At 43.2% G+C, this 20,228-nt stretch overlaps 1 protein-coding gene across 3 annotated transcripts in view; it reads left to right on the top strand.

Moving 5' to 3' along the window:
* LOC138663424 (oocyte zinc finger protein XlCOF6-like) overlaps positions 1-17,389 on the top strand; it is a 394,108-nt gene extending 376,719 nt beyond the window's left edge. For all 3 annotated transcript variants that reach the window (XM_069749626.1, XM_069749628.1, XM_069749627.1), the window contains 6 exons: positions 6,760-6,909; positions 7,039-7,218; positions 7,301-7,424; positions 7,508-7,605; positions 8,602-8,692; positions 15,727-17,389. In XM_069749626.1, the coding sequence (XP_069605727.1) occupies positions 6,760-6,909; positions 7,039-7,218; positions 7,301-7,424; positions 7,508-7,605; positions 8,602-8,692; positions 15,727-17,147 (2,064 nt within the window). In that variant the 3' untranslated portion in view covers positions 17,148-17,389. The remainder of the gene's footprint in view (positions 1-6,759; positions 6,910-7,038; positions 7,219-7,300; positions 7,425-7,507; positions 7,606-8,601; positions 8,693-15,726) is intronic.
* The last annotated feature ends 2,839 nt before the right edge of the window (positions 17,390-20,228 follow it).

Raw genomic sequence — 20,228 nt, 5'->3', positions numbered from 1 at the left:
TTTGTGACAGGATCTTTGCTCCAGCCCACATTTGACATGTCCGCTCTGGCCTCGGATGTGCTCCGGCGCATGCTCCTACCTGCTCTTCCTTTGGGGGCGGCGTTCTTGTGCTTGTTGCGAGCGGAGCACATGGGGTCCCACGTGTCTGCTCGCTCAGCCTGGACTCCTCCTCACCTTTGTTGTGCGGGTGGTTGCTAGGGAGTTCCGGTCCACTTCCGGGTCGCGTGTAGGGTTCATTTCCTGTGCATGACCTTTTTATACTCTGTGTTCTGTATGTCTTGTTGTGCGCCCCCTGACGAAGGTGTTCCGAAATGCGCGTTGGGGCGGGCACTGGATCGTCTACCTGCCAGCACTTTCCTCCTGCACTAGGGTGATGTATTCTCTCTATATATATTGTGCCTCTGCTATGTACATCTGCTATGTCTTGTTATGCTATTAGCAAATTGTGGCACTGTCGAAAGCGGGTTGCGTTAGTATCTTTGTACATATTTCAACAGATACATCTGTTATTCCCTCTTGCTGTGAGTTTAATAGTATTTTACTATGTTGGTCACCGGCTGTAATTTACATATCTATGATATGGCAGGTCTACTTTTCAGTGCCCTTTCTTATTTTAATTGTTGGGTGATTCTGTTGTCACCATTATCTCCTTGCCCTACACTAATAAAGCAATTTTACTCTAGACTAAAGGTTATTTTTTTGGATTTATTCCTTCCCCCGTTCTTGTATCATGTTTTGATAACCAGTCTTATCATATATCCATGGCAAATATGTTTTTTGGGTACTGATTACTTTTACACTTGATAACTACTTAGAATGCTGTACCATATATATATATATATATATATATATATATATATATATATAATCTATCTTTTGCCTTTGGTTACCCCTATTGTTTCTCAACTCTTGCATAAATATTGCACGATCCCAGGGCATTCACCCCTTAACCCCAAGGGTGGTGTGCATGTTAATGACCGGGCCAATTTTTACAATTCTGACCACGGTCCATTTATGAGGTTATTACTTTGGAATGCTTCAACGGATCCCGGTGATTCTGACAGTGTTTTCTCATGACATATTGTGCTTCATGTTAGTGGTAAAAGTTCCTCAACATTTCTTGCATTTATCTGTGAAAAAAATGGAAAATTTCGAACATTGCGCTATTTTCCAACTTTGAATTTTCATGCCCTTAAATCACAGAGATATGTCTCACACAAAATAAGTAACATTTCCCACATGTCGTTGGATTGCCCCCACCTGCAGGGCAATGGGGTACTCGGTACCGGGTCCCTCTGTCTCGGTTCTGGGGATGTCATGGTGGCCCCACCCGGTCCGTGGCCCTGCTGAGGGGCGCCCAATTAAAGGTGATAGTTTGTCAAGTGTTCATGACGCCACCTGTGGTGTTCGGTCAGGATGACCGACGCTGCTAGGGGTCCGCTGGGGTGATGGAATGAAAGCTAGATGGTATACCTTCCCACAGGTGAAGTGTGTCCCCAGGGATTCCCAGAGTGTGCGGATGGTAACAGAGGATGTAGTAAGGCGCAATGAATAACGAAGACACAAAGGTTGCAGTCTCTTTACCTTTTACTGAAGACTTCAGCGTCCGCAGTCCGGAGTACCGCTCACAGGGCTGGCTGAATCCGGCCGGTCCGAAGGCACATCCAGAGTTCCCTTAGCCAGGAGGAAATCAGTAGCCTTCCTACTAGCGCCTGTGTGTTGTAGTACCTCCCTGCTGAGCACAGCGGGAGAGTCCTCACAACCTTTGTAGATGTTTCTGATGTTCTCCCTCTCTGTCCCCCAGATGGTATGGATAGGACAACCCGTATGACGGGGTAGGCCTGGAGTTAATTTATAGGGACCCTAGAGACGCCCCTCTCCCACAGTTGCCTCCGTTTCTTCTTGGGTATTTAGGTTGGGCAGCCAACTTGGAATTAACTGTCCTGCCGTTGTTTAGAGTACTGCGTAGAGTGAGTACTCCCTCGGTGTTCCGGCCACCGGCTACGCGCCTCAGAAGGAGGCTGCCGATCTCAGGGCAGAACTCCTCCCGGTGTTATCTCCTTGTGCTGTGACTTCGGTTCTCTTCTCTCTCCACAATATACTTTGCATCGTGTCCTTTCTTAGGATGCTGCCGCAATGGGGTGCAGGCGCAGCTCCGTAACAATCTTTCTCGTGCTAGGCCGCTGTCAGGATCCCAACCCTGACAGGTCCTCTCTGGGTCACACCCAGGCAGCTTCTGACTAACTTCCTATCCAACCACCAGTTTTACCTAACTGTGAGGAGTGGCCTAATAGAACCCTTTGCTCCCCCTGGTGGCCGGAGTGTGAAGTGTAGTGTGTGACTGTATTATCTGGCAAGGTGAACTCCTTTAGTACCATCAGACGTAACATCACTCCCCCTGGTGGAAGAACGACATTACTGCAACGACCAGGACTCTGGGGCACTGCATCTACTTTACATCAGCACAATTTGGGAACCAACATTTTTTTTTTGTTAGGGAGTTATAAGGGTTAAAAGTTGACCAGCAATTTCTCATTTTTACAACACCATTTTTTTTTAGGGACCACATTACATTTGAAGTCACTTTGAGGGGTTTATATAATAGAAAATACCCAAGTGTGACACCATTCTAAAAAACTGCACCCCTCAAGATGCTCAAAACCACATTCAAGAAGTTTATTAACCCTTCAGGTGTTTCACAGGAATTTTTGGAATGTTTTTAAAAAAATTAAATGAACATTTTACTTTTTTTTCACAAAAAATTAACTTTAGATCCAATTTGTTTTATTTTACCAAGGGTAACAGCAGAAATTGGACCCCAAAAGTTGTTGTACAATTTGTCCTGAGTACGCTGATACCCCATGTGTGGGGGTAAACTACTGTTGGGCGCATGGCAGAGCTCGGAAGGGAAGGAGCGCCGTTTGGAATGCAGACTTTGATGGCATGGTCTGCGGGCGTCACGTTGCGTTTGCAGAGCACCATATGTACCTAAACAGTAGAAACCCCCACAAGTGACTCTATATTGGAAACTAAACCCCCAAAGGAACTTATCTAGATGTGTTGTGAGAACTTTGAGCCCCCAAGTTTTTCACTACAGTTTATAATGCAGAGCCGTGAAAATAAAAAATATTTTTTCCCACAAAAATGATTTTTAGCCCCCAAATTTTTATTTTCCTAAGGGTAACAAGAGAAATTGGACCTCAATAGTTGTTGTCCAATTTGTCCTGAATATGCTGCTACCCCATATGTTGGGATAAACCCGTTTGGGTGTACAAGAGAGCTCGGAATGAAAGGAGCATTGTTTTACTTTTTCAACGCAGAATTGGCTGGAATTGAGATCGGATGCCATGTTGCGTTTAGAGAGCCCCTGATGTGTCTAAACAGAGGAAACCTCGCCATTCTAACTCCAACCCTAACCAGGACACACCCCTAACCCTAATCCCAACCCTAACGCCAACACACCCCTAACCCTAATCCCAACTCTAACCACACCCCTAACTCCAACACACACCTAACCCTAATCTCAACCATAATCCTAAACACACCTAACCCTGACACACCCCTAACCCTGATCCCAACCGTAAATGTAATCCCAACCGTAAATGTAATCCCAACCCTAACTTTAGCCCCAATCATCACTTTAGCCCTAACCCTAATGGGAAAATAAATACATTTTTTTATTTTATTATTTTTCCCTAACTGAGGTGGTTATAAAGGGGGGTTTGATTTACTATTTATAGCGGCTTTTTATATTTGGCAGCTGTCACACACTAAAAGATGCTTTTTATTGCAAAAAATAGTTTTTGTGTCGCCACATTTTGGAAGCTATAATTTTTACAAATCTTGGTCCACAGAGTCACGTGAGGTCTTGTTTTTTGCTGGACGAGTTGATGTTTTTATCGGTACCATTTTCGGGCACGTGACATTTTTTCATCGCTTTTTATTCCGATTTTTGTGAGGCAACATCAACAAAAACCAGAAATTCATGAATTCCTTTTTTGGGGGCGTTAATACCGTTCCACGTTTGGAAAAACTGATAAAACAGTTTTATTCTTCGGGTCAGTACGATTACAGCGATACCTCATTTATATCTTTTTTTTATGTTTTAGCGCTTTAATACAATAAAAACTTTCATATAAAAAATAATTTTTGCATCGCTTTATTCTGAGGACTATAACTTTTTTATTTTTTTCGTTAATGACACTGTATGGCGGCTCGTTTATTTTGCGGGACAAGATGACGTTTTATAGCGGTACTTTGTTTATTTATATCTGTCTTTTTGATCGCGTGTTATTCCCCTTTTTATTTGGCGGTATGATGAGAAAGCATTGTGTTGAGCCTCATGATTTTTTTTTTTACGGTGTTCACTGAAGGGGTTAACTAGTGGGACAGTTTTATAGGTCGGGTCGTTACAGTCGGCGATACTAGATATGTGTACTTTTATTTATTTTTTTATTTACATAAAGGAATGTATTTATTGGAACAATATTTTTTTTTCTTTATTTAGGATTTTTTTTATATATATATATTTTTACACAGTGTAATTTTTTTTTTTTTTTTTTTTTACTTTTTTTTACTTTGCCCCAGGGGGGACATCACTATATATTATCAGATCGCTGATCTGACATTTTGCTCGCAAGCCAACCTCCCTGCAGGACCCGGAAGGACCCCCGTGGCCATGTTGGATCCGGGGTCTGCAGGGAGGAGGACGAAGGAGACCCTTTGAACAACGCGATCACATTGCGTTGTTCCGAGGGTCTCAGGGAAGCACACAGGGAGCCCCCTCCCTGCGCGATGCTTTCCTATGCCACCAGAATGCTGAGCATCATGTTTGATCGCAGTGTTTTGGGGGTTAAAGTGCCAGGAGCGGTCACAGTGCTGGATGTCAGCTGTGATAATCAGCTGACACCCGGCTGCGATCAGCCGCCCTCCCCCCCTGAGCGCAGCTGATCGGGTATGACATACTATCCCATCCACGGGAATTAAGTCACAGGTCACATGGTCGGGATAGTACATCCGATGGCAGAAAAGGGTTAAGCAATAAGCCCAAAAATATTCGAAACCAGATAAGAATCAGCTGCATGTTAAAGAACAGGTACATGCCATCAAATCAAGAAGTTATGAAAAAAACAAACAAACCTAAGAGCTCTGAAACACTCAACGCATTTCCCCTTTCAAGGTTCATCAGGAGTGAATAAAGTATACATAGTATAAAGAGACTATTTAGCTGCTGAAGAAATTGCTATGACCGGCACAATAGCAGGGTTCAGAGTTCAAGCACATAAGGAAACGATACCCCTTCATAGTGTGCTGCATGATACGGTGCATGTTGATCCATGTTGCTATTGTGCTGGTCTTAGCAATCTCTTCAATCACTATAATTGTGGTATACTGTCCAAACAAACTCATTTCAATATCTCTCCTATTCCTTTCCCCATCCAACAGGGCTAAATAGGGGTGTGAGGGACAATCGACAGTGATCGGGGGCGCCATTGCGCAGGTGTAGGGTGCCAACCTCCGCTGGTAGATAGGAACAGTTCAGTTTAGTGATAGGTACAGGCACCTCCTGGTATCTTTTAAATGGTGGTAGTGGTCCTTGTTATCACCTTACTGTGTTAAGACGTAATTAAAGGTAATTTTTTAAGTACAGTTTTTACACGGTGAATTTCTTTGTTCAATTTTTTTGTACAGGAACAATCTTATTCTAGCTGTGATTTCCTCATGAGTTGTGCTCACAGCCCAACACTGTGCAGGAAGATTGGCGTTTGCCACAGAACACCAGGATTGGCAAATTCGCCACTTGCGCCCTGTGCTCTTCACAGATGAAAGCAGGTTCACACTGAGCACATGTGACGGAGTCTAGAGACGCCGTGGAGAGCGATCTGCTGCCTGCAACATCCTTCAGCATGATCAGTTTGGCAGGGGGTCAGTAATGGTGTGGGGTGGCATTTCTTTGGAGGGCCACATAGCCCTCCATGTGATCGCCAGAGGTAGCCTGACTGCCATTAGGTACCGAGATGAGATCCTCAGACCCCTTGTGAGACCATATGCTGGTGCAGTTGGCCCTGGGTTCCTCCTAATATAGGACATTGCCAGACCTCATGTGGCTGGAGTGTGTCAGCAGTTCCTGCAAGATGAAGGCATTGAAGCTATGGACTGGCCTGCCTGTTCCCCAGACCTGAATTCGATTGAACACATCTGGGACATCATGTCTCGCATGATCCATCAACGTCACGTTGCACAACAGACTGTTCAGGAGTTGGCAGATGCTTTAGTCCAGGTCGGTGAGGAGATCCCTCAGGAGACCATCCGCCGCCTCATCAGGAGTATGCCCATGCTTGTAGGGAGGTCATACACACACAACTAAACATCATTTCCTTGTCTTGAGGCATTTCTACTGAAGTTGGATCAGCCGTTAATTTGATTTTCCACTTTGATTTTGAGTATCATTCCAAATCCAGACCTCCATGGCATATTTATTTTGATTTACATTGATAATTATGTTTTATTGTTCTCAACACATTCCACTATGCAATGAATAAATATTTGCTACTGAAATATTTCTTTCAGCGATATCTAGGATATCGTATTTTAGTGTTCCCTTTATTTTTTTGAGCAGTGTATATTGGTTTTATTAGTAGATGTAAAGAAGAACTAAATACTGTAAAATAATCAATCTCATATGCTTCCCTTATCTCCAGTAATTGTATTATTACACAGGATTTTTATGATGTTACATCGGCTCATCTTCTCATTCAGGTCTCTACAATATCGGATCCTCTCAGTGAAGATCTTCTACATAAGAGAATTTTCCTGATTTACCCATCAAAGATGGATATGGACAGAGACAAGATGGCGGAGAGAATATTACACCTCACCCTAGAGATCCTCTTCCGGCTTACTGGAGAGGTGAGAGACTCTGATGACGTCACATTACATCATTCTTATCTATGGGAATAACAGATGGACAGAACTAGAGAGGTGAGGACTCTGGAAATGTCTGTAGTGAAATTTATTAATGTGTCTCTCCATAACCAGGATTACACAGTAGTGAAGAAGACCTCTAGTGAACGCTGTCGGGACCCTGTGTCTGAGGGATGGGGAAGACCCCTGAGCCCAATCATGGGGCCTCCACCTCACCCCCTGATACATGAGAACATCAATGACCAGAAGATCCTAGAACTCACCTACAAGATGATTGAGCTGCTGACTGGAGAGGTGACACTGCTGGGAATGCTGGGACATTATACAGTAACGCTGTGAAGGTTTCGGGGGATGACTGTATCATTGTGTGTGTCAGGTTCCTATAAGGTGTCAGGATGTCGCCGTCTATTTCTCCATGGAGGAGTGGGAGTATTTAGCAGGACACACAGATGTGTACCAGGACATCATGATGGAGGTTCCCCAGCCCCTCACATCACCAGGTAATAGACAGGAGTAAATACACACGGCCTATAATTATCTGTATGTAAAGAATGAATTCAGTCCCTGTATGTGTTTCCTCCAGATCTATCCAGTAAGAGGACAACACCAGAGAGATGTCCCCGTCCTCTTCTTCCACAGGACTATAAACTAGAAGATCCCAATGTTCCTCAGGATCATCAGGTAGATGGAGAGAAGGTGTTATAAGATCTCCCCTATGATGAGTAGACGGCTGTGAAGGTCTTGTGCTCAGTCTTGTTTTATTCACTAGTATTATATGTCTTATACTTGTGCAATGAGAACGGTGGAGATGGCAGGCAGGGCTGCCACCAGGAATTTTGGTGTCCAATACTGGCAAAACTTTTGGGCCCACTTGGAATTCTGCCCAGGCTACAATTCCCCCCCCCCCCAGCTCCGCCTCCAACTCTCGAACCTTCCACAGTCCCACTGCCCACTCATAGATAAACTCTGCATCTGTATCTGTATAATGCATCCCATAGTCATATATAGTTGAATAACGCATCCCCTTAGGAGTATAATGCACCTCTATAGTGCTATAATGCACCCCCATAGTGGTATAATGCACCCCCATAGTGGTATAATGCACCCCCATAGTAGTATAATGCACCCCCATAGTAGTATAATGCACCCCCATAGTAGTACAATGCACCTCCATAGTAGTATAATGCACCTCATAGTGTAATGCCCTCCCATAGTGGTATGATGTACTTCATAGTATAATGCAGCCCTATAAAAGTATAATGCACCCCCATAGTAGTATAATGCAGCGTCATACTTCAGCTTTACAAAAAAAAACGTTTATCCTGACCTGGCTGAGGTCCAGCGGTGTCCTCCACCTGATGCATCTGAGGCGTGTACCATCATACATCATATGTGAGTGTCATTATACGCCGGCAATGTACCCTCTGCCATCAGCTGCCAGCTTGTGGTCTCCCTGCAAGGCAACAGATTTTAACTTTGACGATGCATGATCAGTTGAGCCGCTGGGGCCCGTAGAGGAGAGGCGGCCTACTGCGGGCCCCCTCTGCTCGCCAGACTCTATTCGCCGGTAAGGGCTGTAATGCTCTGATGGCGGAACTGATGGCAGGATTAGAGCTGATCATAGATGTGACTATCTTTTCTATTCATCTGTCTGTGAATTTACAATATTTGCTTCAGGGTGAAGATCTGACCCATATTAATACTACAGGGACATATGTGAGGGGTGATGAGTGGTGTAAAGAGGAGATTCCAACATACGACTACCCAGGTAAGTAGTATCCACTAAATGTAGAGAAGTCACAGATTCTTCTTAGTCACCGGCTATGGCTGCTTTATCGGTTGTATAGCTCGGTCGTATCACCACTTTGCCTCTAGACCTCAACATTCTCCTCCATCCAAACTCTGACACATCAGCTCTAAACTGTTATAAAAAAAGTATTTGAATGTCTAATATTTCTTCTTGAAACTGATCTGACATCTACCATTGGTCCTTATAATAGTTTAGCTTGAAAGAGCCACTGAGCCCCATACTCTAATTACCCCAGAGAAGTTTCTAGAATATGTATGTAGTTTATTTATGAAGTTTTCAGAATAATGCAATTTATACACAGGATTCAGCCGGCCGGCCGCGACCAATTAGCGAAGCGTGGTTCAAATTCCATGGCAATTCGCAGGTGGACTGCTCCTGTCGCTGATTGGTCGCGCCCGGCCACGAACAATCAGTGAAGCCAGGGCCAGCTCCAGGTTTTTGAGGGCCCCGGGCAAAAGAACTTTCAAGGTATGTTTCCACGTTCAGGAAACGCTGTGTTTTTGACGCTGCGTTGAGCCGCAGTTTCAAAAACGCAGCGTCCAGATGTTACAGCATGGTGGAGGGGATTTCATGAAATCCCGTCTCCACCATGCATTAAAAGACGAATGCGGCATACCCGTGAAAACACACGTGTGGCGCGTCTTTTAAGAACGCAGCATGTCCTTACATTGCAGAAACAATGCAAGGACAATGCAGGTGACCTGCCAGTGACCTCAGGTGCAGATTTGGTCAGGATTTTACCTGCATAAAATCCTGACCAAATCCTGATGCAATCCTGAACGTGAACACATACCCTAAGTGGGCCCCCCTCTTTAACACATACCACGATTCATGATGCACAGATACAGCAGAGAAATATAGCACAGCCAAGTAGAGTATAACACAGCCCACATAGTATATAACATAGCCCACGTAGTGTATATATATAGCACAGCCACGTAGCATATAGCACAGCCACGTAGTATATTGCACAGCCACGTAATATATTGCACAGCCACGTACTATATAGCATAGCCACGTAGTATATAGCACAGAGACGTAGTATATAACACTGCCCACGCAGTATATAACACAGGCCACATAGTATAGAGCACAGCGATGTAGTATGTTGCCCAGCCACGTAATATATACCACAGCCACTTAGTATATAGCACAGCTCAGATAGTATATAACACAGAGATGTAGTATATAACACACCCCACGCAGTATCTAACACAGCCCACGTAGTATAAAGCAATGTGGGCACCATATCCCTGTTAAAAAAAGAATTAAAATAAAAAATAGTTATATACTCACCATCCGTTGGCCCCCAGATCCAGGCGAGGCCTTTACCGATGCTCCTCGCGACGCTCCGGTCCCAAGAGTGCATTGCGGTCTCGCGAGATGATGACGTAGCAGTCATCGCAGACCGCAATGCATGGACCGGTCACCGGAGCGTCCCGGGGAGCGGCAAAGGCGCCGAAATGTGAGTATATAATGATTTTTAATTTTTTTTATTATTTTTAACATTAGATCTTTTTACTATTGATGCTGCGTAGGCAGCATCAATAGTAAAAAGTTGGTCACACAGGGTTAATAGCAGCGTTAACGGAGTGCGTTACACCGCGGCATAACGCGGTCCGTTAACGCTGCCATTAACCCTGTGTGATTGCTGACTGGAGGGGAGTATGGAGCCGGCACTGACGGCTGGGAAGTAGGGAGGGACTAATTCTCGGCCGGACTGTGCCCATCGGCCTGGCGGCCGCGACCAGTCAGTAACGCGGGATTTCCGGGACAGACAGACAGAAGTGACCCTTAGACAATTATATAGTAGATGAAGACTGTTGAGTTTGATCATTTCAGTAATGTGTTATTGTCTTTAGTCACAGTTTTTGGCTACAGTAGTTACTGCTCAAATCCTTTGACTTAACCACTTCCCGCAGTCCTTTTTTGTTCCTAATCAGGACCCAATTTTTCGAACCTGATGTGTGTCACTTTGTAGTGATAACTTTGGAATTCTTCACAAAGAATAATAGGAAACAAATGGACCTTACAAATTATTTTCCAACTTCTCTTGAATCTGACAGTACCCTATATACAATTGTACACTACTGTCTGGGCACATGGCAGGGTTAAGAAGTTATTTAGCTATTTGACTGCAGATCTTGCAGAAATAGTTTGCAGATACGATGCATTGGGGGCTCTGCTCGTGGTCACCTGGCAGCTCAAAATATGGCCACCATGAGTAGACTTGGCGCTATCTACTCCATTTTACAGATCCCAGGGATTGCCTTGTTCACTTACTTTAACCCTTCTACTTGGGTCTGATCTTAGACAGAGACCCCTAGGCTTTGGCCATGGTGTTAACTTCTGTTATGTGATGCGAGATGTAGCAAGAATAGTCAGGTAATCGGGTCAGTGCCAGGAGAGCAGAGAAAGTACAAAATCAGAAGACACAAGAGTAGTTAGTAAGCGAGCCGAGGTCACAACAGGAAACAAATAAACAAGCCGGGAGATGAGCACAGATGAATTAACCAGAGGAGAAGGCTGTATCTGACAGCTTCCAGCAATATGCTTCCAGCTTTAGGAGGGTGTGGTGCTTTCCAACTGGCTGGAGCAGGGAGCTGGGCAACACATATCCATACTGCCAGACTGGATGGTACTACAAATCCCAGGCACCTTAATCTCAGTGGCAGGGCAGAGCCTGCGTCGCCCAGAGCTTCTGGTTTTGATGTCTCCTCCATTACCAGTGCCGCCTGTAGAATGAATAAGGTTATGCCTGGTAACAGAACCAAACATCACAGCAGCAGATCCCAGAGGAGATAGGACATAGCATATGCAGAAGCCCTAATATGAGAAAATGGCAGAAAACCAGAGCAGTAGAAATCTCCATAAATTGACTTTATTTTGGAAATTATAACCCTCAGGGGATTAATGTATTGTAGTAGTGACTATGTTCACCCCAGAGCCACTTTCCGGAAATTAGCACGCAGTGGATGTTGGAGAGTGAAAACTGCAAATATGCCATTTTATTACCCAACACACAGTGCCCAGATTGTGGTCCAGGAGACACACACATTGTAAATTAAGTGGGTCCTTATCACTATAGTAATGCCAAATACATTATTATTTATTATCATTATTCATTTTTATAGCGCCATTTATTCCATGGCGCTTTACACGTGCTTTATACATGGATGCTAAATGTGGTTTGGGCACACTGCAAGGCACAGAAGCGAGGGAAAAATTTGACTTTGGGAGAGTGGATATTGCTGGATTGGTGTATGGAAGCCATGGTGCTTTTCAAGAGCCTTTGAGCCACTTGTAATGTAGAAACCTGTTTTTCACTGACAGATGATGGACCTGAGTGGGGACTTGTTTCTTTGGGAGATGAGTAGAGGGTTTATTGGTATAATTTTCCTCAACATAACATTGTTTTGTGACTTTTTACTCTATATTTCGGAGGCAGAATGGACAAACAGTTGAACACCACACTCTACTGGTTCATCCTATGAGGTTTTCTTATAGACTGTGAGCTGTCATTGTCTCAGTGAATAATTACGTATTCAACATAACTTGTCATGTTGTGGACAGTTTATGTACAAATGTTAAAATATGTAAAATTTAACCACTTTCTGACATTAGACGTACTATCCCGTCGAGGTTGGGTGGGCCCCTATGACCACCGACGGGATAGTACGTCATATGCGATCTGCCGCGCTCACTGGGGGAGCGCGGCTGAGTGTCAGCTGCCTATCGCAGCTGACATCCGGCACTATGTGACAGGAGCGGTCACGGACCGCTCCCGGCACATTAACCCCCGGCACACCACGATCAAACATGATCGCGATGTGCCGGCGGTACAGGGAAGCATCGCGTAGGGAGGGGGCTCCCTGCGGGCTTCCCTGAGACCCCTGCAGCAACACGATGTGATCGCGTTGCTGCGAGGGTCTTCCTACCTCCCTCCCTGCTCCAGGCCCGGATCCAAGATGGCCGCGGCATCCGGGTCCTGCAGGGAGGGAGGTGGCTTCACAGAGCCTGCTTAGAGCAGGCACTGGGAAGCCTGCAGCACTGTAAGTCAGATCGGGGATCTGACAGAGTGCTATGCAAGCTGTCAGATCAACGATCTGTGATGTCCCCCGTGGGACAAAGTAAAAAAGTAAAAAAAAAAATTCCAAATGTGTAAAAAAAAAAAAATAAAAAAAAAAAAAAAATCCTAAATAATGAAAAAAAAAAAATATTCCCATAAATACATTTCTTTATCTAAATTTAAAAAAAAAACAATAAAAGTACACATATTTAGTATCGCCGCGTCCGTAACGACCCGACCTATAAAACTGGCCCACTAGTTAACCCCTTCAGTAAACACCGTAAGAAAAAAAAAAGAGGCAAAAAACAACGCTTTATTATCATACCGCCGAACAAAAAGTGGAATAACACGCGATCAAAAAGACGAATATAAATAACTATGGTACCGCTGAAAACGTCATCTTGTCGTTCAAAAAACGAGCTGCCATACAGCATCATCAGCAATAAAATAAAAAAGTTATAGTCCTGAGAATAAAGCGATGCAAAAATAATTTTTTCTATAAAATAGTTTTTATCGTATAAAAGCGCCAAAACATAAAAAAATGATATAAATGAGTTATCGCTGTAATTGTACTGACCCGAAGAATAAAACTGCTTTATCCATTTTACCAAACGCGGAACGGTATAAACGCCTCCCCCAAAAGAAATTCATGAATAGCTGGTTTTTGGTCATTCTGCCTCACAAAAATCGGAATAAATAGCGATCAAAAAATGTCACATGCCCGAAAATGTTACCAATAAAAACGTCAACTCGTCCCGCAAAAAACAAGACCTCACATGACTCTGGACCAAAATATGGAAAAATTATAGCTCTCAAAATGTGGTAACGCAAAAAATATTTTTTGCAATAAAAAGCATCTTTCAGTGTGTGACGGCCGCCAATCATAAAAATCCGCTAAAAAGCCCGCTATAAAAGTAAATCAAACCCCCCTTCATCACCCCATTAGTTAAGGAAAAATTAAAAAAATGTATTTATTTCCATTTTCCCAATAGGGTTAGGGTTAGGGCGAGGGTTAGGGCTAGGGTTAGGGTTGGGGCTAGGGTTAAGGCTACAATTAGGGTTGAGGCTAAAGTTACGGTTAGGGTTTAGATTACATTTACGGTTGGGAATAGGGTTGGGATTAGGGTTAGGGGTGTGTCAGGGTTAGAGGTGTGGTTAGGGTTACTGTTGGGATTAGGGTTAGGGGTGTGTTTGTATTAGGGTTTCAGTTATAATTTGGGGGATTTCCACTGTTTAGGCACATCAGGGGCTCTCCAAACGCGACATGGCGTCCGATCTCAATTCCAGCCAATTCTGCGTTGAAAAAGTAAAACAGTGCTCCTTCCCTTCCGAGCTCTCCCGTGTGCCCAAACAGAAGTTTACCCCATCATATGTGGTATCAGCGTACTCAGGACAAATTGGACAACAACTTTTGGGGTCCAATTTCTCCTGTTACACTCGGGAAAATACAAAACTGGGGGCTAAAAAATAATTTTTGTGGGAAAAATGTTTTGTTTTTATTTTTACGGCTCTGCATTATAAACTTCTGTGAAGCTCTTGGTGGGTCAAAGCACTCACCACACATCTAGATAAGTTCCTTAGGGGGTCTACCTTCCAAAATGGTGTCACCTGAGGGGGGTTTCTACTGTTTAGGCACATCAGTGGCTCTCCAAAAGCAACATGGCGTCCCATCTCAATTCCTGTCAATTTTGCATTGAAAAGTCAAATGGCGCTCCTTCCCTTCCGAGCTCTCCCATGCGCCCAAACAGTGGTTTACCCCCACATATGGGGTATCAGCGTACTCAGGACAAATTGTACAACAACTTTTGGGGTCCAATTTCTTCTCTTACTCTTGGGAAAATAAAAAATTGGGGGCGAAAAGATAATTTTTGTGAAAAAATATGATTTTTTATTTTTACGGTTCTGCAATATAAACTTCTGTAAAGCACTTGGTGGGTCAAAGTACTCACCACACATCTAGATAAGTTCCTTAGGGGGTCTACCTTCCAAAATGGTGTCACTTGTGGGGTGTTTCAATGTTTAGGCACATCAGGGGCTCTCCAAACGCAACATGGTGTCCCCATCTCAATTCCAGTCAATTTTGCATTGAAAAGTCAAATGGCTCTCCTTCGCTTCCGAGCTCTGTCATGCGCCCAAACAGTGGCTTACCCCCACATATGGGGTATCGGTGTACTCAGAATAAATTGTACAACAACTTTTGGGGTCCATTTTCTCCTGTTACCCTTGGTAAAATAAAACAAATTGGAGCTGAAATAAATTTTTTGTGAAAAAAAATTAAATGTTCATTTTTATTTAAACATTCCACACATTCCTGTGAAACACCTGAAGGGTTAATAAACTTCTTGAATGTGGTTTTGAGCACCTTGAGGGGTGCAGTTTTTAGAATGGTATCACACTTGGGTATTTTCTATTATATAGACCCCTCAAAATGACTTCAAATGAGATGTGGTCCCTAAAAAAATATGGTGTTGTAAAAATGAGAAATTGCTGGTCAACTTTTAACCCTTATAACTCCCTAACAAAAAAAAATTTTGGTTCCAAAATTGTGCTGATGTAAAGTAGACATGTGGGAAATGTTACTTATTAAGTATTTTGTGTGACATATCTCTGTGATTTAATGGCATAAAAATTCAAAGTTGGAAAATTGCGAAATTTTCAAAATTTTCGCAAAATTTCCGTTTTTTTTCACAAATAAACGCAGGTAATATCAAAGAAATTTTACCACTTTCATGAAGTACAATATGTCACGAGAAAACATTGTCAGAATCACTGGGATCCGTTGAAGCGTTCCAGAGTTATAACCTCATAAAAGGACAGTGGTCAGAATTGTAAAAATCGGCCCAGTCATTAACGTGCAAACCACTCTTGGGGGTAAAGGGGTTAAGGATTTTTTATGAAAACTAATTGGTTTTATTTTTAACAGATGACTGCACCAGGCGATCAGAGGGGCAGCTGACATCTTCAGTTTTTAAATCCGATAATCTTGAGATCCCACAGGATACAATTGAAGTGAATGCCATTACTCCAGATATACCATCATCCCTTCACAGCAAAGATCTATCGTTTGATCTTTTGAAACAGGTCCTGTCTTCTGATTCATTACCGACTATTAAGGAAAATCAAAGTCTCAAAATAAGCATTAAAAAACAAATTGGTCCTGAAGTAAAGAAGCCATTTTCACTTTTAGAATATGGAAATCATTTTCCCCTCAAAGAATCTTTTCTTAAGCATCAAAAAATTCACACAGCAGAGAATAGATTTTCTTGTTCCAAGTGTGGGAGATGTTTTAACCAGAAGTGGAATCTTGTTATACACCAAAGAATTCACAAAGGGGAGAAGCCTTTTTCATGTTCAGCATGTGGGAAATGTTTTAATCAGAAAGCGCATCTTGATAGCCACCAGAAATTACACACAGGAGAGAAGCCTTTTTCCTGTTCAGAATGTGGGAAATGTTTTACCCACAAATCAAATTTGGTTAAGCACCAGAGAACTCACACAGGTGAGAAGCCTTTTTCATGTTCAGAATGTGGGAAATGTTTTAACCGCAAATCACATTTGGTTAACCACCAGAGAACTCACACAGGTGAGAAGCCTTTTTCATGTTCAGAATGTGGGAAATGTTTTAATCAGAAAGTACATCTTGATAGCCACCAGAGAATCCACAGAGGGGAGAAGCCTTTTTCCTGTTCAGAATGTGGGAAATGTTTTAAATGGAAAGCGCATCTTGATAGCCACCAGAGAATCCACACAGGGGAGAAGCCTTTTTCATGTTCAGAATGTGGGAAATGTTTTAACTGGAAAGCGAATCTTGATAGCCACCAGAGAATCCACACAGGGGAGAAGCCTTTTTCCTGCTCAGAATGTGGGAAATGTTTTAACTGGAAAGCGAATCTTGATAGCCACCAGAGAATCCACACAGGGGAGAAGCCTTTTTCATGTTCAGAATGTGGGAAATGTTTTAACCAGAAATCAGAATTGGTTAAGCACCAGAGAACTCACACAGGTGAGAAGCCTTTTTCATGTTTAGAATGTGGGAAATGTTGTAACCAGAAATCAGATTTGGTTAAGCACCAGAGAACTCACACAGGTGAGAAGCCTTTTTCATGTTCAGAATGTGGGAAATGTTTTAATCAGAAAGCGAATCTTGATAGCCACCAGAGAATCCACACAGGGGAGAAGCCTTTTTCCTGCTCAGAATGTGGGAAATGTTTTAACTGGAAAACGGATCTTGATAGCCACCAGAGAATCCACACAGGGGAGAAGCCTTTTTCATGTTCAGAATGTGGGAAATGTTTTAATCAGAAAGCAAGTCTTGATAGACACCAGAAAATTCACACAAGGTAGAAGCCTTTTTCATGTTCAGAATGTAGGAAATGTTTTAACCATAAATCAAATCTTGTTAGTCATCAGAAAAGTCACACGGTGGCGAAGCCTCTTTCATGTTCAGAATGTGGGAAATATTTTAATCGGAAATCAGATCTTGTTAGACACAAAAGAATTCACACAGCGGAGAAACCTTTTTCCTGTTCCTAATGTAGGAAATGTTTTACATGGAATTCAACTCTTTAATAAACATCAGAGAAGTTGCACAGGGTAGAAGCCTTTTTCATGTTCAGAATGCTGGAAAAATTTAACCAAAAATTGTAACTTCTTAAAACAGTTGTCTTACTACTAGGACAGCACCTTGTCATTCCTTATGTTATGGAAAAAGGCTACCCTAGGCATGTTTTGGAAACAGCTTATCAGGGTGCAACTAATAAAAGTAGACAATAGCTACTACACAAGCATGACATCTCACGGGAAAGAACAAAGGATGTGCTCAGGATCATAGGGACCTATGATCATCAACATCATAAAGTGAGGGAAATCATAAATAGACACTGGGACATACTTAAAATGGATCCAGACCTCAGAATCTGTTAGGTCCTCACCCAGATATCACCTATAGAAGAGGAAAGTCGCTTAAAGATGTATTGGTTCATAGCCACTACAGTAGACCAAGAGGTGGGGGCACATGGCTTGATAAAAAACCCTGTGGCTTCTTTTGTTGTGGAGACTGTCAGATGTGTAAATGGATGAAACCAAATAAGGCCTTTGTGAGCTCCTCCATAGGAAAGGTCTTCTATCAGAGGGATTTTTCTAACTGCAGGTCCTCAGGGGTGGTATACATGGCCACCTGTCCAAAGGACTATTTTGGCAAAACTAAGAGGGAGCTGCGTAGGAGGGTAGGTGAACATATGGGGGACATCAGAAATAACAGGGACACCACTCTAGAGAGACACATGAGATTTCAACATCTGGGTGATATGATGAATGTCAGATTTATGGCCATTGAGGTGGTAAAACCCAACCCTAGAGGGGGTAATATGGATAAAAAAAATCTTACAGAGAGAATGTGAATGGATCTTTAGAATGGACGCAATGATCCCTAAGGGGCTTAATGAACAATTGCCCTTTGCTTGTTTCCTGTAGCGTTGGGGCTTTATGTAAAGTGATTGCTTTTTCTGGTCATTAGAGTGTTCCCCATTTCATAGATTAGTATGATAAATATAACATACTAGATGTTGGCCCGATTCAAAAGCATCGGGTATTCTAGAATATGTATGTATGTATGTTGCGCTGTTAGTGGTGTTTAAATCCCGCACTAATATCGCTGATTGGCTGATATCCGAGACAGAAAATTAGACCCTTAGACAACACAATGGCGGCACTTGACAGCAGTGGAGGACAATGATGATTCCAGAATTCACGGCAGACTGTGCCTGTTGCTGATTGGTCGAGGCCTGGCAGCCTCGACCAATCAGACGCGCACAGGCCAATCAGAGACTGTGCGCGTCACTGATTGGTCGAGGCCTGGCGGCCTCGACCAATCAGCGACCCCGGATTTCCAGGACAGACAGCCAAACCCTTAGACAATTATATATATAGACAATAGAAATCCTCTGACTTATGGGTATTCTATGTTAAAGAAATGGGCTAATCTTATACAGTGGGGCAAAAAAGTATTTAGTCAGTCAGCAATAGTGCAAGTTCCACCACTTAAAAAGATGAGAGGCGTCTGTAATTTACATCATAGGTAGACCTCAACTATGGGAGACAAACTGAGAAAAAAAAATCCAGAAAATCACATTGTCTGTTTTTTTATCATTTTATTTGCATATTATGGTGGAAAATAAGTATTTGGTCAGAAACAAAATTTCATCTCAATACTTTGTAATATATCCTTTGTTGGCAATGACAGAGGTCAAACGTTTTCTGTAAGTCTTCACAAGGTTGCCACACACTGTTGTTGGTATGTTGGCCCATTCCTCCATGCAGATCTCCTCTAGAGCAGTGATGTTTTTGGCTTTTCGCTTGGCAACACGGACTTTCAACTCCCTCCAAAGGTTTTCTATAGGGTTAAGATCTGGAGACTGGCTAGGCCACTCCAGGACCTTGAAATGCTTCTTACGAAGCCACTCCTTCATTGCCCTGGCGGTGTGCTTTGGATCATTGTCATGTTGAAAGACCCAGCCACGTTTCATCTTTAATGCCCTTGCTGATGGAAGGAGGTTTGCACTCAAAATCTCACGATACATGACCCCATTCATTCTTTCATGTACCCGGATCAGTCGTCCTGGCCCCTTTGCAGAGAAACAGCCCCAAAGCATGATGTTTCCACCACCATGCTTTACAGTAGGTATGGTGTTTGATGGATGCAACTCCGTATTCTTTTTCCTCCAAACACGACAAGTTGTGTTTCTACCAAACAGTTCCAGTTTGGTTTCATCAGACCATAGGACATTCTCCCAAAACTCCTCTGGATCATCCAAATGCTCTCTAGCAAACTTCAGACGGGCCCGGACATGTACTGGCTTAAGCAGTGGGACACGTCTGGCACTGCAGGATCTGAGTCCATGGTGGCGTAGTGTGTTACTTATGGTAGGCCTTGTTACATTGGTCCCAGCTCTCTACAGTTCATTCACTAGGTCCCCCCGCGTGGTTCTGGGATTTTTGCTCACCGTTCTTGTGATCATTCTGACCCCACGGGGTGGGATTTTGCGTGGAGCCCCAGATCGAGGGAGATTATCAGTGGTCTTGTATGTCTTCCATTTTCTAATTATTGCTCCCACTGTTGATTTCTTCACTCCAAGCTGGTTGGCTATTGCAGATTCAGTCTTCCCAGCCTGGTGCAGGGCTACAATTTTGTTTCTGGTGTCCTTTGACAGCTCTTTGGTCTTCACCATAGTGGAGTTTGGAGTCAGACTGTTTGAGGGTGTGCACAGGTGTCTTTTTATACTGATAACAAGTTTAAACAGGTGCCATTACTACAGGTAATGAGTGGAGGAAAGAGGAGACTCTTAAAGAAGAAGTTACAGGTCTGTGAGAGCCAGAAATCTTGATTGTTTGGTTCTGACCAAATACTTATTTTCCACCATAATATGC

This window comes from Ranitomeya imitator, chromosome 2 (assembly GCF_032444005.1).
Source record: "Ranitomeya imitator isolate aRanImi1 chromosome 2, aRanImi1.pri, whole genome shotgun sequence".
NCBI classification, from domain to species: domain Eukaryota; kingdom Metazoa; phylum Chordata; class Amphibia; order Anura; family Dendrobatidae; genus Ranitomeya; species Ranitomeya imitator.
Note: the sequence above shows the minus strand (reverse complement) of the source record. Positions and strands in the feature narration are given on the sequence as shown.